The sequence below is a fragment of the Pan troglodytes genome, chromosome 11, assembly GCF_028858775.2.
Source record: "Pan troglodytes isolate AG18354 chromosome 11, NHGRI_mPanTro3-v2.0_pri, whole genome shotgun sequence".
Lineage (NCBI taxonomy): Eukaryota > Metazoa > Chordata > Mammalia > Primates > Hominidae > Pan > Pan troglodytes.
Window position 1 is genome coordinate 33,163,147 of NC_072409.2, and position 22,686 is coordinate 33,185,832.

General features: G+C 42.2%; 1 protein-coding gene across 5 annotated transcripts in view; it reads right to left on the reverse strand.

The window, feature by feature from the left end:
* The window catches only part of SLC44A1 (solute carrier family 44 member 1), a 196,416-nt gene extending 174,020 nt beyond the window's left edge, over positions 1–22,396 (reverse strand). For 4 of the 5 annotated variants that reach the window (XR_010148599.1, XM_009457052.5, XM_054658915.2 and 1 more), the window contains exon 1: positions 22,082–22,215. Coding sequence is in view for 4 of the 5 variants with exons in the window: in XM_009457052.5 (XP_009455327.4) it covers positions 22,082–22,117 (36 nt within the window). In the remaining variant the exon portion in view is untranslated. Of the gene's footprint in view, positions 1–22,081 lie in introns of all 5 variants that reach the window. The other variant, XM_016961367.4, reaches the window with a different exon arrangement.
* Between the last annotated feature and the right edge of the window lie 290 nt (positions 22,397–22,686).

The window sequence follows — 22,686 nt, forward strand, 5'->3', positions numbered from 1 at the left end:
AACATGCCAGGTGTCAACAAACTTCCCTCATGGAGCCTTTCTCAGTAAGCTACTGAAGGAGGTGGTCTACCAAATCAAGGGAATAAACCAAGAAAAATAACACCAGTACAGAGACACTGATGGGAAGAAAAAAAAACTCAAAGAAGGCTTAAATAAATGGAGAACTACATCACATTCATAGATTGGAAGACTCAGTATTATTTGACAATTAATTCTTCCCTAATGGATCCATGCATTTCAATGCAAGCCAAATCAAAATCGCAGCAAAATTTTTTGTAGATATTAACAAGCTGATTCTAAAATGTATAGGGGAAGGCAAAAGAACTACAATAGTCAAAATAACTTCGAAAAGGAAGCAAAAAGTTAAAGGACTCACATAACCTGATTTCAATATATACTATAAAGCCACAATAATTAAGACCATACAGTACTAGTATTAAGACAGACAAACAAATGGATGAAACCAAAGTTCTGAAATAGATCCACACATATATGGTTGATATTTGAGAAAGATACAAAGGCAATTCAATGGAAAACATAGTCTTTGTCAATAAATTGCACTGAAATAAATGGATATTCATACACACACAAAAAAACCCAACTCAACCTGTACCTCAAACCTTATATAAAGATTGGCAAAATGGATAATAGACCTAAGTGTAAAATGTAAAACTAGAAAATTTTAGAATAAAACATAGGAGAAAATATGTGTGACCTTGAACTAGGCAGTGTTCCTAGCTATGATATCAAAAGCATAATTCATTCCCGAGCCAGTGGTGGGAAAAGATGAGAAGCGAACTCACTTATACCACAAAACCCCTCCGCTAAATAAGCAATGAAGGCCAAGTATGGTGGCTCACACTTGTAATCTCAGCACTTTGGGAGGTCAAGAAAGGAGGATCGGTTGAGGCCAGCAGTTTGAGACCAGCCTGGGCACATAGTGAGACCCCTTCTCTACATAAAAATAAAAAATAAATAAAAATTAGCCAGGTACGGTGGCACACACCTACAGGCCTAGCTACTTGAGAGGCTAGGACAGGAAGACTGTTTGAGCCCAGGAGTTTGAGGCTGCAGTGAGTTATGATTGCACCACTGCACTCCAGCCTGGGTGACAGAGTTAGACCATGTCTCTTAACACACACACACAGAGAAAGAGAGAGAGAGCAATAATTTGAAAGATACAACACCAAGAAAGATATACAGATGTTAAATAAGTACATGAAAAGATGTTCAACATCTCTGGTCACTAGGAAAATGCAAATTAAAACCACAGTGGGATATCACTAAACGTCTATGCCAACAATTTAAAAAATAAACTGACAATACCAAGTGCTCACGAGGATATGGAACAATTAGAACTCTTCTTATACGTTGCTCATGGGAATGCACAATGGTACAGCCCATTTGGAAAACAGTTTGGCAGATTCTTATAAACATTCACTTACCATACAACCCAGCAATTCCACTCCCAGATAGTTACCAAAGATAAATGAAAACATTCACACTGCATATAAGTGTTCATAGGAGCTTTATTAATAATCATCCCAAACTGGAAACAACCCAGTGTTCTTCAACTGGTGAATAAACTATGATATATTCATATAATGGAATACTACTTAGCCATAAAAACAAACTATTGATGCATGCAATAGCATGGATGCATCTCAAATGCATTACACTGAAGAAAAGAAGCCAAACTCAAAAGGTTACAATACTGTATGATGCCATTTATATGACATTCTGGAAAAAGCAAAACTACAGGAATAGATCAGTGGTTGCCAAGGGTAGAGGAGTGATCTGATGACAAAGGGGCAGCTCAAGGGAATTTTTGGAAGTGAGAACTGTTCTGTATCTTGCTACTGGTGGTGGTGGCTCCATAAGGCCATGCGTCTGTCAAAGTTCATACAACTGTAGAACAAAAAGTGAATTGTACCGTATGTAGATTAAAAAATAAACTAAAAAAGCACATGGGATCCAGATAATTGGGAATCCAATATAAGAAAGAATGGGCCTGGCACGGTGGCTCACACCTGTAATCCCAGCACTCTGGGAGGCCAAGGTGGGCAGATTGTCTGAGGTCAGGAGTTCGAGACCAGCCTGATCAACATGGAGAAACCCCGTCTCTACTAAAAATACAAAATTAGCCAGGCGTGGTGGCACATGCCTGTAATCCCAGCTACTCGGGAGGCTGAGGCAGGAGAATCACTTGAACCCAGGAGGTAGAGGTTGCGGTGAGCCGAGATCGCACCTTTGCACTCTAGCCTGGGCAACAAGAGTAAAACTCCATCTCAAAAAAAAAAAAAATTCCAGGTATGATGTGAAGGGAGATCTTAAATTGACAGCTTTGTAAAAAAGCAGGCCTGAAGAGTATCCAGCCCAGTTTGGAGGTATGGGAGAGATCTATTCAGGAAATTGAAACTGAAAGAATATCTAAGGTATCTGAGCTTACTCAAAGGAGAGTCACACAACTAGGTGAGAGTTTATAAGCCAATTAGTTATAAGTGCATATTAATAGAAAGCTGGGTAGACAGTAGAACAAGACAACCACGATCTCCAAGAGTGACACATGATGAAATACTACATGACTCGGCTGTTAAGAGCAACCACTTAGTCATAAGATGAAGACTAAACATTAGGCAAGGTGCGAGGGCTCACGCCTGTAATCCCTGCACTTCGAGGCCAAAGCAGGAGGATCACTTGAGCCCCAGAGTTTGAGACCCCCCTGGGAAACATAATGAGAACTCATCTCTACAAAATAATTTTTAAAAATCAGCTAGGCGTGGTGGTGCAAATCTGTGGTCCCAGCTATTCAGGAGGCTGAGGTGGGAGGATCACTTGAGCCTGGGAGGTTGAGGCTGCAGTGAGCTATGATCACACCACTGCACTCCAGCCTGGGTGACAGAGTAGACTCCATCTCAAACAAACAAACAAAAAAGACTGAACATTGATCCAAACAAAGTTATGATGATATATCTGCAGCAGAAGGATAAGGGCAACCCGAAGTAGGTGCACAGGGTAGGGCAGAGGATGGTGTTGGAAGACAGCTCAATCTTTATCTTCTACAGTGGAGTCCAAAATTAATGTCAAAAATTGAAAAGCGAGGAGGTAGCAGTATAAGCATATTAAAGATATATAGGGGGAAAAGCAAAAGAATTAAAGATTTAAAAGTGGTGGTCTCAGGGTAGCAGAAAATGGGGGGGGGGGGAGCTTTTTAAAATAACAAGCCCTAGAAATGCTTAACTCTTTAAAATACAAACATATGAGCTGGGTGCAGTGGCTCACATCTGTAATCCCAGCACTTTGGGAGGCTGAGACGGGTGGATCACCTGAGGTCAGGAGTTCAAGACCAGCCTGGCCAATATAGTGAAACCCTGTCTCTACTAAAAATACAAAAATTAGCTGGGCATGGTGGCGGGTGCCTGTAATCCCAGCTACTAGGGAGGCTGAGGCAGGAGAATCACTTGAACCCGGGAGGCGGACGTTGAGTGAGCCAAGATCGCGCCATTGCACTCCAGTCTGGGCAACAAAAAATACACACGTGTAACTGATAAAAATAAAAATTACATAGATTTAATCATGAAAGCATAAAAGTAAAGTAAAGAAGTGGCCCAGAACAGTAAAGTTTCTGAAAGTCTGACATTCAGACATGGTTGTAAAAACTAAAGGTGTTTAACTTTAAAACACACACACATACCTTGGCACACACTAAAGGCCAATTTCGGTTTTTTATTCTGTTTGGCTAATGGGTGCAGAATCAGAACAATGAAGTTACATGGACACAGAGCTCGGTAGTGCAAAATGAAATTTCTAATAACTGCCTGAATGTAGAACAAATGTCTCAGGAAGCAGTAAGTTATCTGTTGCTGGAAGTGTTTAAACAAAGACTGAACAAAATCCATGTAGAGGATGTGATATAAAATTCATGGCTACCTTGGTAGACCTCTTAAGCCCCTGACAGTTGTGTAATTCTGTAAAAGGATTCCATGTGACAATTTCCTTTGAATCAGTATCATTCTAAAATAGGACTAGAAACACTGGTAGGTGAAGAAGCTCAGGCACTCAGTACATTTGTGCTTCTTTTTCCTTTTATCCCACCTCCACCTCCTTTCAGCTTTTGGCTTTTCATTTCAAAAGTCTTAAATATATTTACATTTTATTAAAAATTACCTAAAACATTTTTGGAACCAAATGAGATTTAAAAACTTAAAGAGCATAAACAGAAAATGTATGTCTGAATGGCAGAAAGCTGGAAGATAAATGGAAAGGTGGTCTGATGTAGTGGTAGGAAACAAATTGAATACTTAGGTGTCCCTGAATCCATTCTGGACCCTGTAGTTAGTTCATGGCCATGGAACACTAAACAGGTCACTGTGCCCAGTTAGGTATGAGACTTTGGGACTATGGCAAGAGCACATGGATTTCCTGGCAGGGTAACAGGGCAGAGATACATGACTAAGTCATAAACACATAAGAGCAACAAAAGAGCCACCATAGGTTAGTCAACAACGACAGAAGAATACTTTTGATGTGTTCTACTTTAAAATTTCTAGAATCTGCTCTATCAAATAAGAAAACTCATTTATTAGCTTAAAAGCTGGTCATTTCAACATGAAAATTAAAATATTACCCATATTATAGGTACAATCTTTTCTATGGGACTGCCTCAAAAGTCATTGTGACTTGCATACAGGCATCTGAAGCTTTGTTATTTTCTTACTCAAGGACAATATTTTTTTCACTCTGTATAATAAAATGCTGTCATGCCTACAGACACAGTAACTTTATCCTAAAGTTTACTGAACTTCATCCTTACCAGTGAAGCACAAACACAAACCAAACTTCAAAAATAACATCTATGTTCCTTTAGGGCACTTTTGTATTTCTAGTTTTTAGTTTTGAAAATTAGTTTAAAATCTAGCAAGGAATTATCAGTGTTTTACACCTTGTAAACTATACTAATATTTAGCTATATAAGAAACACAGGGCCAGGCGCGGTGGCTCACACCTGTAATCCCAGCACTTTGGGAAGCCAACGCAGGCGGATCACCTGAGGTCAGGAGTTCGAGACCACCCAACCAACATGGTGAAACCCCGTCTCAACTAAAAATAAAAAAATAAAATTAGCTGGGCATGGTGGCGGGCGCCTGTAGTCTCAGCTACTTGGGAGGCTGAGATAGGAGAATCACTTGAACCTGGGAGGCAGAGGCTGCAGTGAGCCGAGATCGTGCCATTGCACTCCAGCCTGAGCGACAAAGTGAGACTCCCTCTCAAAAAAAAAAAAAAAAAAGAGAGAGAAACACAGATTCAGCTGGGCTCTGGCACACTGACAAAGCTACACCCCTCCGTAGCATCTCCCTTAACAGACTGCACACTTACAGAAGGAAAAGTCTCATTCTTTGTTGAGCCCAGTACTTAGCCTGACAGCACACCAGCCCATGAACATTGAACAGAACCAAAGCATGCAGCCAGCTTGGGATTCTCTTTTTATTCTACCGATATTCTCGGTTCTTTTATTTTACTTTTCAGCATCTTCCCTTTGTCCTGAGTTTCCTCATTGCTGCACTGGGCAGAAGCAGTGCTGCTTGTCATCTTCCAGGTCACACTCTGAACAAAATACTTAAGACTGGAGCTTTACCCAGTCTACTCCCAGGCAGGCACTGAGAAAATGGGCCAGAAGAGCTTTCATTATGCTCTGTGGGCCAGAAACAAGAGGTGTGTTGCAGGGAAATGGGGGAAGGGGGTGTGGCAGAAGGGAAAGAAGGCCCTCATTCTTATATAATAAATCTATCGTTCAGTGCTGCTTACCTGTCATACTGAGGTTTTGATGAGGCCCAGAGGGTTCTAGCTTATGATGTGCCTTTTTTCCTGATTGGCTAATATTAATGTATACACCAAGACTTCATTATAACCTAGGAACACATGCTAGCAAGGTAGAATTCAAAAGCCCACCAGAATTAAACAGTTTGAACGGCAGCTAGTTTTAATTTTCAGGTTCATTCCCATTTCTCTCCATTGGCAAGTTGTATTTGTTTTAACCATAATCTTGACAAGTATCAGCACCACAAACTAAATGTTTAGTCTCTGAATACTCCATCCCTGTTCCATATGTATTCAATAAACATTTATTGAGGATCTATTATTTGCTTGGCCCATCATCCCTATCCTCAATTCTTTCTCCAACCAAAGATAGCATTCCATCTCCGGATGGTCATTTGGAGTTTAAGTGATAACTGTAACTGCCCCTCTGCTGCAGCAGACTTGAAGAAAGGAGAAAATCCTCCAGTGCAGATCATAGCTCCCCTTCTTGCTGTTGGCCCAGCTGACCCCATAGCAGTTCATATTATCAAGTTTCAAACTTGAAGGATTCTTTTGTCAATCATTTACCCTACCTAATATCCCTTGGAGATCTCAAATCACTAATCTGAGAAACAATGATTCACGTGAAAGGGTTTTAAGTTATAATATACTTGAGTGACTTGAAATTTATCTACTTTTGCCAATATCTTAAAGAAGAACATGAAGTTTGTGATGCACTTAAAGTCAGTTTCAGAGCTGAGTGATTCTTAGTTAAGAGTCACCTGATCCAACAACCTTATTGTTGCTTCTGGTTTCACCATAATCACTTTTGTTGTCATTTGGGAGAATGAAATTGAGAAGCAGTATTTCAAGCAGTGTTACTCAAAGTGTGCTGTGTAGGAGAGCAGTTCAAGATATAGTGAAAAAAATTTTAAAGGACAGATAAGTCCAATAAAGGCCAGTTAAGCAAAGTTAAACTGGTTTCCTGGGAGGCAGGGCAATGACCCTAAATATGTTAATATGCATGATTACTTTTCAAATGGGGTTGGGAGGCCAGTGAGGGGGTGGTATGAAGTGAGCAAGAAGAACCTCTCAAACTTTTCTGACCTCAGAACCCTTTTTTTGGCAGAACACCTTGTAGCCCTGGTGCTTTGGAAGCACATACTTGGGAGAAATCCTGATTAAGATATTCTTACATAAGAAACATTTAAATCTTTCAAAGTGATGCCGTGTAGAGCACCATCTATCATATCTTAGAGCCTGATTTAAGTAGCAGATCCTTCCTCACCCAGAAGGCTCCCAGCTCAATTTGCTTGTTGCAACCTCAAGATAAATAAGTGTTTCCACTTGGTCTTGGTTTACTTTCTCAGATTACATTAAACTATAAACTTTTTAAACTAGCAGCAAACTACAATTGCTTTCAGTTTTAAAATGAAGTGCCTTATTAAAGTATTATTTCCAAACTTTCATAACTGAAATCTGCTTCTATCAGCAGTGTACACTGAAAAATGTTTTTCCTGATTAAAACTATGGCTAGTTTCAAAATATGTCAAAATATATTTAAAACTTGGTATCTTTAGAATTGTCTTCCAACACCTGTGGTTTCAGAATTGTCATGAAAATACAAAACCACATGCAAAATAGATTTGGAAAAACTTTGAGGCTTAGCAAGCAAGGAATAAAACTCTCTTAAATATGCTGAGTTTTTAAAATGAAGTTTATTATTTTAAAAATTCCTGCTCTTGCTCCGATGGTAGGAATCTCTGCCTTCGTAATTTGATCTTAATGTGCACACTAATCATCTGCGCTCCAGAGTCAACTTTATTGAGGCCATTTTCTTCACCCTTTCCTCTCTTACTGCTCTCCAGAGCCTTGTTGGCACTCAATATTAATAACACAAGCATCAATTATATTAACCCTTTCGAAGGCCATGAATCTCCAAAGACTGACTAAACATATAAATATCCATTACTTATTTAAAAGTGTACTTTCAGGAATTGGTGAATTATGGGGAAAGAACACAATTACAGTAACAAGTAGTAAACTTGCTGTCATGACAGACTTGTTCAGACTTAGTTCTTAGAAGAAAATATGGAAGGGCCCTGGAGGATACGCACAGTAGCCATTGGTCCTTACTTAGAGTCTGAAGTTTATAACCACCACTTTCAGACTCTGCTCCAAACTGTCGTACCCTGGCCTCCATAGTTTGAGGTGCACTGATTTAAAACCAACCTACACATAGACTTTAAATAGAGAACAAACAGGCGTGGTGGCTCACACCTGTAATGCCAGCATTTTGGGAGGCCGGGGCGGGCGGATCACCTGAGGTCAGGAATTTGAGACCAGCCTGGCCAACATGGTGAAACCCCGTCTCTACCAAAAACAAAAACAAAAACAAAAATTAGCCAGGTGTTGTGGTTGGCGCCTATAATCCCAGCTACTTGGGAGGCTGAGGCATGAGAATCCCTTGAATCCGGGAGGTAGGGGTTGCAGTGAGCCAAGACCGCGCCGCTGCACTCCAGCCTAGGCAACAGTGCAAAACTCCATCCCAAAAAACAAAACAAAACAACAAACAGCAAACAGCACACACAACCTCTGAAATTAAGAGACAAAAAAGTGGTATCTAAAGTACATTCAATCTACCATTTAATATAGTAGTCCTTGGAACAGCAGAGGGAAATACAGCAGGAAGTGCACAGGCTTGGAACTACTCCCAGTTTTACACTACTTGGGCGATCCTAGTCAATGTACCTAGCCTTTCTGAGTTTCTGTTTCCTCCTCTGTAAAATGAGGCTAACTGGGACCCACCTCAGAGTTATGAGAATAAAATGAGAACTGCATGTAAAGCGCTTAGCCCAGAGGCTACCACACAGTAAATCCCCAGCAATGACTGGTGTTCTCTATATTCTATATGCTCATGACTTAAAGCATTTTCTGAAATCCAGTTCTGGGTCTTCAATTCCCTATGGAAAATACCGCCTGGAGGTATTAATATCAGTACCACCTCAAGTCAGTCCATACAAAATTGAATTCATCTTCCCCTCTCCACAAACTAGTCCCCATCTCAACTACCATGTCTAGCCATTATAATACCCTTCTTCCATGATGCGGCATTCAAAACATCTGTTCTTTCCTTCTCTTTCATCCCACATATCCAGATTAAGTCAGGAAGGTCTATTTTATTTTGACTCCACAATAACTCTTCTCTGTTTCCTGTTTACACTGGTATGAGTTACTGAACAGCTTCCTGGGCGGCCTCTGCCTTCTATTTCTCCCATTCAGGTGCAGTTATGCTGTCAAATTAATCTTCCTTAAACCACTCTGAAAACTCCTCCATGGCTGCCCATTTTCCTCCCCTTCAAATATGAATGCCTTCCCCACATGCAACATAACATCTCTTCACTCCACTCTGGTCAGGTCTCCTTTCCATACTGACAAGCAGCAAGTTATTGTCTGCTTCCTTGCCTTTGACCAACTGTTCTTTACACTGGAATTCCTCTCCCTGCTTTCTACTAAAATCTGTCTGCCCTTCACTTTTTCTAAACCCCATTCTTCCAGACCAGATCTTTTGCTGGAGAATCATTTTCAGGAAGCCCACTCCCCAACTATTCTTTCCTCTCTTGGTTTCCCCGTCCCCTGAACTCCTTGCCACCCAATTTAGCCTCTAATTATTTATGTTTGTTTCTCTCTTTGCACTCATTTTCTAGACACAGTTTACAATCTGGGAGCCAGGCACGGTAGCTCATGCCTGTAATCCCAGCACTTTGGAGGCCAAGATGGGTGGATCCCTTGAGCCCAGGAATTTGAGACCAGCCTGTGCAACATAGGGAGACAAGACCTCGTCTCTACAAAAAAATACAGGCCAGGCACAGTGGCTCACGCCTGTAATCTCAGCACTTTGGGAGGCCAAGGCGGGCAGACCATCTGAGGTCAGGAGTTTGAGACCAGCCTGATCAACATGGTGAAACCCCATCTCTACCAGAAATACAAAATTAGCCAGGCGTGGTGGCACATGCTTGTAATCGCAGCTACTTGGGAGGCTGAGGCAGGAGACTCGCTTGAACCCGGGAGGCGGAGGTTGCAGTGAGCTGAGATCATGCCACTGTACTCCAGTATGGGCAACAAGAGCGAAACTCCGTCTCAAAGAAAACAAAAACAAAAACAAAAAAAGGCTGGGCGCAGTGGCTCACACCTGTAATCCCAGCACTTTGGGAGGCCAAGGCAGGTGGATTACCTGAGGTCAGGAGTTCGAGAGCAGCCTGACCAACATGGTGAAATCCCACCTCTACTAAAATACAAAAATTAGCCCTCTGTCGTGGTGGGCACCTGTAATCCCAGCTACTCAGGAGGCTGAGGCAGGAGAATGCTTGAACCTGGGAGGTGGAGGTTAAAGTGAGCTGAGATCACGCCACTGCACTTCAGCCTGGGTGACACAGCAAGAGTCCATCTCAAAAAATAATAAAATAAAATAAAAATAATACAAAAATTAGCTGGGCGTGGTAGTGCATGCCTGTAGTCCCAGCTACTTGGGAAGCTCAACCAGGAGGATAGCTTGAGCCTAGGAGATTGATGCTGCAGTGAGCTGAGATCTCACCACCGCACTCCAGCCTGGGTGACAGAGAGAGACCCTGTCTCAAAAAACAAAAAAGAGTTTCCAGCCATTTTGTAATCTTAAGAATGAAAGCCATATGCTTACATAATGAAACCAAAAGGAGAGTGGGTCTTTGATAAACAAGGAGTCTCATATTAGCCCTGAAACACTACTTCTGGACTTACTCTGGGTAAGAAATACATTTTTATCTGGTTTATCTAGTTTCTTTCAGTTTTCTGTCATATGCAGCTGGATCTAACTCTTAAATGATACTCTGTCTCACAATAAAATTACCACAAGAATATAAACCAGGCTGGGTGTGGTGGCTCATGCCTGTAATTCCAGCACTTTGAGAGGCTGAGGTGGGCAGATCACTTGAGCTCAGGAGTTCAAGACCAGCCTGGGCAACATGGCAAAACTCCATCTCTACAAAAAATACAAAAATTAGCAGGCATGGTGGTACATGCCTGCAGTCCCAGCTACTCGGGAGGCTGAGGTGGGAGGATTGCTTGAGTCTGGGAGGTGGAGGTTGCAGTGAGCCGAGATCCACTACTGCACTCCAGCCAGGGTGACAGAGCAAGACCCTGTCTCAAAAATAAAAATAAAATTTTTGGACGTCAGGGTACCTTTCCAAAACTCAAACACAAAAACATTTTTAAGGGAAGGATTAATGGTTATTAGAACATCAGGGAGATTTAGTTTACATTAATATTGTAATTTCTGAGATACCTTCATGAGTTGTGCAGTTTGCTAGAAGTATCTGAGGCAAGTTTTATTACTGTTTATATTTTATAGCTGGTGAAACTCAGGCACCAAAGGTTAAAGAATGTGGTCCAAATAACTCAACTAGTGACAAGGTGGGATTCAAATCGATATAGTCTGGCTATAGAGCCCACCCTCCTGCCAGTACACAATGATGTTCAATCCTCTGGATTCTAACAGCTGTTTAGAGAAGAAATAGTGAAAGGACTTCTGAGGAAGGCAAAAGGCTACTCAATGACTAAGGCAGGATCATTTAGTTGGCAATGAGGAAGTATAACAGACTAAATTCAAATGGATTTTATTAAGAAACAGGAAGAAAGTTTTACAGCAAATATATGATGTTTTAAATTAAACTTTTTGCCATTATAAATAATGCTACAATAAAAAGATTCTTACATATAGCATTACTCAACTTTAGAATTACCAAATAAAGGATGTTAACTTTTTTATGGCTTTTAATGTATCTCAAGAGGGTCATTCCAATTTATTCAGCAAATCAATAAAGTATATTTGAGTCAAAACCACTTGGGCAATTAATATTATTTTGTTAACTATTACCAAAGTTACAGCTGTGAAAGGATGCCTCTATGCTTTAATTTGGTTGTTAACAAGATTGAACATTATTTACACACTAGTTTATTTCCTTCTGTAAATTATGTATTGCAAGGATGCACTTTATATACTGTGAGAACTCTTTATATCAGAGATATTCTAAATAATGACATGACTTTTCAGTTTAATTATTTAAAAAAAAACCCTGAAAGTAAGCAGGTTAAAACAAAAGAAAACAGAGGCACTCTTTTTTTCCCTCTTTAGTAGATTGTACTCATTATTACAGCTCCTTAAGTGTATCAGCTGGAGGTGGAAAAAAAATAAGGAAAATAAAAACTATCAGTTTTTTGATACTCAATTTTGAAACAGAGATAAACACAGACAGAAGTGAGACTTCAAAAGAGGTAGAAAAGGAGATTGTAAGCTAGACAGAGAAGAGGTTATACTAACAGCCAAGGTGCTCTTGAAGGACCATGGCTTGCAAGAATACTAACTCACCACTTAACCATTATTCCAACCTCAAATGCTCTTCTTCATCTGAAGCTGTCCTTAGCTCAGAATGGGAAAGATGCAGTGGGGGTGAGCAAAAAAGAAAGACAGGGGTTTCAGCAATGGCTTGAGCAGCATCACTAGGACAAGAAGATAACTAACTGTGTGACTTTGAACTACGAACTGTGAAGTTCATAATGGGGCTATAAGTAAAATGTTAGGAAACACTATAGAAGTCTGATTTAAAGACAAAAGAAAATGGCAAAACCATAGCAGATAGTATTGGCTGCCTACCCAGTCACCACGCCCGATCCTGCATCCCTGCCGCCACCTTGCTGGCAAAGTCCTCCTTTTGTTCCGGTGTTGCCCTGCCCCTCACTTGATTCAGAGGGAAGTCCTGGTTAGTCTAAACCAATTGCAGAGTCCTTTGCCTTCCTCTTGTTAGAGCTTGTTTAGGGATGAGTGTGCAGCCCTCTCTAATTCCCATGAAAGGAAAACCACTGGAGATTGTCAGCTCAGCAAAAGACCGTAAGAAGAGCCATAGCCATCTTGGGATCTTGAGGGGAGCTAATTAAGAAAAAGCTACCTTCCGTAAAATGACAAAAAAGAAACAAGGAGAGAACTTACGTCCTTGCTGACATCAAGCCACTGAACTAACCAACCTGAAAGCTACCCGACCCCTTGACCTATAGGAGATAATCAATTTTCCTTAATGTTTTAGCTATTTGGATTTAAGGGTTTTTTAAATTACTATTATTTGTTTGTTTCTTTGTTTAAGACAGGGTCTCAGCCAGGCACAGTGGCTCACGCCTATAATCCCAGCACTTTGGGAGGCCGAGGCAGGCAGATCACAAGGTCAGGAGTTCGAGACCAGCCTGGCCAACGTAGAAACCTCGTCTCTACTAAAAATACATAAAATTAGCCAGGTGTGGTGGCGGGTACCTGTAGTCCAAGCTACTTGGAGGCTGAGGCAGGAGAATCGCTTAAACCCAGCAGGCGGAGATTGCAGTGAGCTGAGATTGTGCCACTGCACTCCAGCCTGGGCAACAGAGCGAGACTCTGTCTCAAAAAAAATAAAGACAGGGTCTGGCTCTGCCACCCAGGCCGGAATACAGGCACGATCATAGCTCAATGCAGCCTCAACCTCCCAGACTCAAGAGATCTTCCTCCCACCTCAGCCTCCTGAGTAGCTGAGACCAAAAGCACACGACACCATACCTGGCTAATTTTTTTTGCTATTTTTCGTAGAGATGGGTCTCACTATATTGCCCAGGATGGTCTAGAACTCCTGGCTTCAAGTAATCCTCCTGCCTCAGCCTCCCAAAGTGTTGGGATTATACGTGTGAGCCACCAAACCCAGCCTTTTTTATTTCTTATAGCTGTAACATCATAAGTAGTTCAAAATGAAGAATTTTCTGAGATCATAATCATGATTATATTATCACAAATCTACAAAAACAAACTTTAATACCTTCCCTGCTACTTAAATATCTTGAAGTAATCATGTTTCCAATTTTTCCATCTTCCTGCTGGTTTTTTTACTTTACATATTATAAACATATCCAGAAGTCAAACACTTCCATTTAATAATTTTCAGCATTTCTGGCAACCTTAAAAATTTGAATAAAAGTTGCTTTTAAGGGTTTTCCTACTAAATCAGTCTAAATATCTGGTTGTGGGATATTGTAGAGAGTAAAAGGAATAATAATATTTTCACAAAAAAATAAATTCCAGGGGTTTATCAACCAAATGTTTGTTAAATGAATCCTATTATACAACATTATCATATTATACAATTACAAAGGAGTCCCCCAGAGGGGAAAAACTGGCATCCCTCTATTGAGTATAATAAAACATACTGAAAAATGTAAATCTGTTTTTTAAATTGCCAAAAAAATTACTAAATTTTATACAATGCATAAATTCAAAATTGGAACATTATGCTATGCTATATTCCAAATAAATTAGAAAACAAAAAGTATCAAAAAGGAGGAAATATTACTGTGTCAAAAACTTTAACCATCTTCACAGAGTGAATTCCCACAGCAGAGATAACAATGTCTAACTCTTTAATGACTTAAATTTTTCACCAGCTCAAACACGTTTTCTTTACAACGCTTGCCATAAAGTCTCACCCATTTGTGCCTGCTATAAAAACATCACCACTGTAAATCTGACTGGTCCATTACTTGAGCGCACTAGCCCTTTCCCATCCACCTTGACCCAGTAACTTACACCTTTATAAGTATACTTGCTCCATACGTGACATGTATACCTTCAACAGACAAGCTGCTTAAGAGAGCCCTGAACATTCTGTTAAGAATCTTCCAAAGAAGAATCGTTTTAAAATTCTTATAATGAATTTTAAAACCCCAGTGTTCTAAGGTAGGAGTTCAATCACCTCTATCCATGGAGGGAAACAGAATATCTGTTAATTCATTCAAATATTTCATGAGTACCTACCATGTATTGGTACCAGCTAAGCACCAAGATGGCAATAAACAAAGCAAACATGGCCCCTCTCTTCATCAACTCAGCCTAGAGCAAGGGTCAGCAAACATTTTCTGTAAAGGGACACAGAGTAAATATTTATGCTTGCAGGCCATAAGGCCTCTGTCACAACTACTCAACTCTGACACTGTCATATGAAAGCAGCTATAGACAAGTAAATGAATTAATATGACTGTGTCCCAATAAAACCTTGTGAATGAAATTAAAATTTCATAATTTATTAAATAAATTTCTCATGAAATCATATTCTTTTGATTTGTTTCAACCACTTAAAAATGTAAAGACCATTCTTAGCTTGTAAGCCATACAAAAACAGGTAGCAGGTCAGATTTGGCCCATGGGCTGTAGTTTGCCGCCACCTAGTCTAGACATTAATATTAACTGTAAAATTACGTGTTTACTGCTTTAAGTGCTCACAGGGAAAACACATAAGGCTATGAGAGTTTAATGAGGAGACATGGCCTAGTTTGAAGGGATCAGAAAAGGCTTTTCCAAGGAAGTGACTTTCAGACTGAAACTTAAAGCAACCAGCCAAAAGCCAGGGAGCAAAGCAAAGAGCCTCCTAGACAAGTGAACCACATATGCAAAAGCCCTCTAAGAGGAAGGAATACAACCAACTGAAGAACCTGTGAGGCTGCAGTGCAATGAGCAAAGAAAAGCACACCACAAGGTGACCCTATAGAGAGATGGAGAACAGCCACACACAGGGTCTTGTTGTCCAGGGTCAAGGGTTCTGGTCTTTGTCCTAAGAGCAATGGGAAACCATTAAAGGGTTTTAAGTAGGAGAGGAACACAATTAGCTTGGGATTTTTCAAAGATCACCAAGACTGCAATACAAAGAAAAATTAGAAGGGAGCATGAACAGTTACGGAGAGATCTGTAACCAAGGTACTGGGCTGGAGATGACAGAAGCTTGAACCGGAGTGCTGGCAGTGACGTTGAGAAGGTCAAAGAGGCAAGATGTGGTGACTAGATATAGAAGAGTGAGAGGCAGGTTCCCTACAGGACTCGAGTCTCCAGTTTCCACAACCAGGGCATTGGTATCATTCGGTGAACCAGAGATAAACTACTGAAAAAGCCGGGGGTGAGGGGTACGATTTTGAGGACAGATTTAAACATGCTGAGTTTGAGTTGCCTGTACAATATTCTAGTGTAAATGCTAATTAATCAGTTGGATATAAGGATCAGCGACCAGGACAGTAATTTAGTTTGGGAACTGTTAACATACAGACTGTAACTGAAGCCATACGAGGGATGAAATTACCTAGAGAAAGGGTAAGGAAGAGTGGCTCTCAAACTTGGTGACACACGAGGGCTACCAGGGGAACTTTTAAAAGTTTTGATGCTGGCTACTCTGGGTGTACTACTATGGGTTAGCCCTGCTCTGCAAGAAGCACTTATAATACAGAAAAAAAAATTTTTTTTGATGCCCAGCCCGCAGTCTTGGACCAATACATAAGAATCTTCGGGAATAGGACCCAGGCATCACTTCCATAACATTTGTAAACTTCTCCAAGTGATTCCAATGTGCAGCCAAGGATGAGAGGAAAAGAAAGCCTGAGACATTAAGAATAGTACTGTACTACAGAAAGGACAAGAGATTAAGAGATTAAGCAGGTTTCTAATCCCAGCTACCTCATAATGTATCTCTCTGACCTCAGTCTACTTCATATCTCTACATTCTAGTTTAGATCAACAGAAAAGTGATAGTAGGTTTATCTCATATATCCCCTATAGTCCCAAAAATCTGAGGCAAAATTACAAAATTGAAATATTTCATTCTTTCTTTGCAGTTTGAGCAGGGGAAAGGGGAGCATAGAAAAACAACTATCAACCAATTACTGGTAGTAGAATATATTTTTATGAATAATTTTCCCAGGCCAATAACATTTTTAAATGACTGTACTGTTAACACATCAAATAGTATTTGATAGTATAGTATTTGTTAAGCCTGGAAGCATTCTAAGTGGACTAGCTTTGCTGTACCATGCTACTCTCCAGATGGCAACTGTAGAAAGTTCAAAATGGTGGTGTGAAATTTAACTTGGAAATTCCTTAATTCAAAATTTTATCTTTAGAAAAGTAAACGTTTTCTAAAGATAAAAAAGTAGGCCGGGTGCAGTGGCTCACACCTATAATCCTAGCACTTTGGGAGGCCAAGGCAGGAGCATAGTTTGAACCCGGGAGTTTGAGACCAGCCTAGGCAACATAGTGGGATCCTGTCTCTACAAAAAATTTAAAACATTAAAAAAATAGCCAGGCGTGAGCTCGTGCCTATAGTCTCAGCTACTCAGGAGGCTGAGGTGGGAGGATCACTTGAGCCCAGAAGATCAAAGCTGCAGTGAGCTATGATCATGCCATTGCACTCTAGCCTGGGTGACAAAGCAAGACCCTACGTCACACACACACACAAAAAAATTAGTAAACTGCAATTTAAGATTTGGGAATTGGCCGGGCATGGAGGCTCATGCCTGTAATCCCAGCACTTTGGGAGGCTGAGGCGGGTGGATCATCTGAGGTCAGGAGTTCGAGACCACCCTGGCCAACATGGTGAAAACTCGTCTCTACTAAAAATACAAAAAAAAAAAAAAAAAAAATTAGCTGGGCGTGGTGGCGAGCACCTGTAATCCCAGCTACTTGAGAGGCTGAGGCAGTAGAATCACTTGAACCCGGGAGGCAGAGGTTGCAGTGAGCCGAGATTATGCCACCGCACTCCAGCCTGGGCGATGAGAGCCAAATTCTGGCTCAAAAAAAAAAAAAAAAAAATTACCATTTCTACATTATTTTCCAATTTTGAAATTAACTTTGATTTACATATTTTGAGGAGTAGATCCTCTATGCTAACAACACAGTATTCAGAAGATGAAGGAAAGAAAAGGCTTCATGCCATGACTTCTGTTCCCGTTAGATGAAGTTTACTTTGCAGGTCATAATTTAACTGAGCAACTTTAGTCTCTGTGGGTAATTCCCACTACACTCTTCAAATTTAATTTTTACCATCTCACTTCAAACTCCACAAAGCTGATATAGATGATGGTATTATTAAAATTGTTAAAGCACAGTTAGCACATGCAAATATTAACCAGCATTTGTAAACCACTTCTGATTGTTTTTTATTACTCCCAAAACAGAATATGAGTGCTACAAAAAGACAGTTAAATATACAGCCTTCAATTTGAAGACAATGGGATGAGACAGTGGACAAAAGTCTCCTAAAGCTAGACAGACAAGGGGCAGTTTGTTCAACTTGAAAGATTCTCCTCCATCCCTCTTACAACATTTAAGGTTAGAACTGAAGGACACAGAACTTCACAGAACTTGCAAAATCTCCTGGCCTCCAAAGCACTGCTGTGAGAAATAATCATCTAGCCATTAAGGACAAAGACTTACGGCAATTTGCTAAGTAATCTTTCAAAAGATTCATTCAAACTGGTTTGTCAATGGGAAAGAGCATTTAATAAATCTGAAGATTTACAAGTGAACTTTGAAGTTTAACATTACAAGGATAGAAATTATGTCAGGTTATACCAGAACAAACGAATTATAGGGAGATGGGAATAAATTTTAAGAGCCTTAGGGAGGATTAGTACTGTAAAAAGAAACTCAAGACTATCTTACTTTTACGTTCCCCTCAAAAGACTTTTAGGCAAAGACTATCCTGTGTTGGTTTGTATTGAGCAATTACCAATATTAGTAAACAACTTGTAATGGTCACTAATTTTTAAAAAATAATTTAAAAAGTTCCTTAAGAGCCCTGACTCACTAGACACTTTTAAGATCCTAGGTGTACATAGCTGATACAGCACAAATTATTTTGCCAATAATCTGCTCCTCTAGCAATGAAATGCTAGTATAGAATGTGACACTTTTCTTTGATCTAAATCCTAAAACAGTATAATTATTTTGATGGAAAATCATGATACCCAGACACTGCCAAGAAAATGAAAATAATACCAGGACAGATTACAAGAGATCAAAGTTTGGAAGACCACAAACTCTTTTATGAGAATCTACAACATAGCAAGAGACTGTACGGGAAAATAAATTATATTTCAAAAGTGAAGCCCTGCTACAAAAAGAAAATGCACTTTATTTACATTGATAAAACCTGCCAGAGCTTTAAAGTTGCTGAAGATACTGCTGAGAAAAGCTAAACTGAACTGCAGATTACCTCAAAGCACACTGTTTTCACGTGTTGTGTAGGTTGTCATTAGAGTTTGCAGACAAGCTCTTTTAAGATGTTGTAGCCACTGCTCCATCTAAAACATACACATTAAGCAGGTCATCAGGAGCAAAGGAAAACCTTGAACAATTTTGCAAGCTGATGGTACCACTGAAAGAACAGGAAGGGATATAGAAAAGGCAGGTAAATTTTAACTTAAACAGTCCAGGTTTGAGTTTAGAAGAGGATGGCTTGGCAAAATTAATCAACCAGCCCATAGAATTTACAAACAGTGGATGGGTCAGGTCTAGATTCACATTCGATGCCACTTGCCAGCCAGAGGTTCAAATATATGTCTACATATTCCCTCCAGTGACTACTGCTGAGCAACTATTAAGTACAAGGTACAGTGAGGCACTGCAGTAGATACACAAATAAGGAAAACAAAAACAGTTCCTGTGCTCAAGAAGCTTACAATCCAGTAGAAGGCATGAAACAAACATATTCTGAGTGAAAATACATTTGAGACCCCTGATAGGGAGCGGTGGCTCATGTCTGTAATACCAGCACTTTGGGAGGCCGAGGTGGGTAGATCACCCAAGGTCAGGAGTTCGAGACCAGCCTGACCAACATGGCAAAACCCTGTCTCTACCAAAAATACAAAATTAGCCAGACGAGCTGGTGCATACCTATAATCCCAGCTACTTGGGAGGCTGAGGCAGGAAAATCGCTCGAACCCAGGAGGCGGAGGTTGCAGTGAGCTGAGATCGCACCATTGCACTCCAGCAGCCTGGGCAACAAAGCGAAACCCAGTCTGAAGAAAAACAAAAAAAAGAAGAAAATACTTTTGAGACCCCTAAGAGAGGCTGGAGAAGATGTGGAGTTGCAACCCTATTTTGTTTAAAAACACATATAGGAACAACAGTATTCTAAAACTGGTGATGCTCCTGAAAGGAGAGTTAAAATACCAGCCGATTAGTAACATTTCACAAATGAAGAAGGATGCCAAAAATCTCAAATAGGAAAAAAAAAAAAATGACCAGCTCTTTGGCACAAAACCTGCTCCTCAATGCTCCACTGAACACTACAAGTCCCTAAAGCGGAACTTAAAAGCATGTGACAGCTGTTGATTGGTTATAGGAATCCACAGGAAAAAAATGCACCCCTTGGGTGCATGACATGCATCCTATCTGTGGAACAAGGCATGTTCTACAGTGAGAGGAGGTAAAAGAAAAGAAAACGTATACGATATAGCATTCTGAAAAGTATGACGTGGAGCTAGACAAATGCAAGACCCACTATCGGTTTTAAAGCAGAGTTCTGATGCAGCACCCATCCCTCCCAAATTTAACTGTTCACGCACTGAACAAGCTATCCATAAACTATCAATACTTTTCTGTCTTAAAGGCATTTCACCACCAAAAGGGAATGTAAATTAACTCAATTCTGAAAAGAAAGGCAATCTGAAAAACACCTTTTTGGTGAAAATTATATTTAAGTAAATATTAAAGAGCACCCAACTAGACCCCCACAAATTCCTAACCAGTTGAAAGTTATGTGCAATTCTACACCTTTATATGTTAATATGAAAACTCTGATATACCAAGCCTCTCCCTCCTAACACCTCTACGTATAGTTTTACTTTGCTATTATAACTGAATAGGAATCTTTAACTACACCAAAAAGCCTGACTATAATGCTAGCAGAAAAAAAAAAAGCTAACGGGTAAGCAAACACTCAAAAAAAAAAAAAAAAAAGACTGGAGGAATAGGATGATAGGATGGATACCTAATAAAACACAAATGTCCCCAATTCATCTGCAATTCTAGTCATTTTCTCTCTAACAGATCTCAGATTTTCAGAACAAGTATGCAGGTTATTTAAAACTGAGTTATATATAGTCATTTAGCAGCAGCAAAAACACTTCTGGCATTATCACAGATGCTAGATTTCTGGAGGAATTTTTTCCCCCCAAACTAGCATTTTTCTTCACCAAGAACCAACCATCCTTTATTTCTAAAAACAAGAGCCCTTTTCTGCCCCCTAAAACAAACAAATCACAGTCCACAGTTAATGAAACTACGCTAATGAAACTGTGAGATTACATCCCAGGCGTTGTCAGAGCCTATTTTTCATACACCACCACAAGACAGTTTGATGCAGTATTCCTGATTGCTTTTTATAGTATTTGTAAATACACTCGCTAAACCACTAAATTAGGTAATTTACAAACAGGTCCTCTCAGTTATTAGTGGCCAGTAGTCGAGTTCTATTACATTTGATTCTCGTACAGTTGTCTAAACATTTCCACCCAGGTTAAGGGCTCGGATCCGAGAGAAGGAGGTTGGCGAAATTTGGATGGGGGCAGGGTAGAAGCTGAGAGAAATCTCTGCATCTCAGCCCTCAGCGACAACATTCAGCCAGTGCCCACAGAAAAACTAAATTCGGAACCTCTTCCTCCTGTTACACTGGCAACAAAGAGGGAGTTTCCGTAGCGCTCCCGTCACCCACCAGGTGCCCAATCTCCTTCCCAGCCCAGAGTCGGCGCTCCCGCAGGGGCCTCCGAGTGCGCGGAGGCCGCGGGGCCCGGGTCACGGCACTAAGGGGGGATGGGGTGCAAGCGAGGTCTGCGGAGCGGGCCGTGGAAGGGCTCCGGGACCCGCTGAAACCATCTGAACCCAGCCAGGGGGCAGCGGGCAAGAGAAAAGGGACAGAATATCTAATGAAGCAGAAACTGGAATTCGGTGGGAGAGGTGAAGAGCTCTTGCTGGGGGTACACCTGCGAGGAGCACAGAAAACGGGCGGCGGATGGCGGGGAGACTCCACGGAGGTGGAAGAGAGGAGCCAGGCCCGGAAGAACAGGGAAGGGGATGCCACCTGGGGCAGAGGAGGCGCCAGTGCAGCCTCTACCTGCAGGCGGGCGGGACGGGCCGCTCAGGTGTGACTGGGAGGAGGGGGCCGACTGGGGAAGGGGCCGGTAAGAGCTGAGGGCGCACTAGGCGCCGCGCAGAGGCGCCTGCGAGTCGGCAGCCGCGGAGCCAGCGCACGGGCATCGGCGGGACCCGGCGGACGGAAAGGCGGAGTGGGGGTCTTTGGACTGCACGGTGCGCTCAGGGGAGGCTGGGGACAGCGAGAGGTATCGGGCGGCGGCCGCCCGCCGCGCGACGCGGCGCACGGGAGGCATCCGGGCGGGCGGCCGGGAGGCGGGAGCCCCTCACCTGCGCGGCGGAGGAGGCGGAGCTGCAGCAGCCCATGGCGGGGCCGAAGGAGCCCGGAGGCGGCGCCGGGCGCGCAGCTACGCCCCGGAGCCCCTCGGCATGCGAGCCGGCGGGCGCCCGGGGAGGGCGCGGCCTGGCACCGCACGGCTAGGCGGCGGCGGCGGCTGCAGCGGCGGCTGGTACTCAAGAGGCGGCGCGGCTAGGGGCAGGCGCCGGCCACATCCCCCGGCGGCGGCGGCGGCGGCGGCGGCGGCGGCGGCGGCTACGCGTCTCCTGCTCTGCTCCTGCTGCAGCAGCTGCTCCCCAGCGGAAAGGGGCGGGCGGCGGCGGCGGCGGCGCCTCCCTCTGTCCCCCCGCCTCCCGCCTCCCGCGCCCAGTCCCTCTCCCGCTCCCTCTCCCGGGCCGCCGCCTCCTCAGCGCCGCGCGCGTCTCCCATCAGACTCCCCGCCCCCAGTGCAGCGCCGTGCGGGTGGCAGGGCGGCGGCAGCCAGAACAAGGCCGGGCCCTTCCGCGCGTGTCAGAGGCTGCGCGGCGCCGGGCTTATTTAGCTGTGGCACCGAGGCAGCTCTCTGCCTCGAGGCTGGAGGGCAACGCGGTCTGAGGCA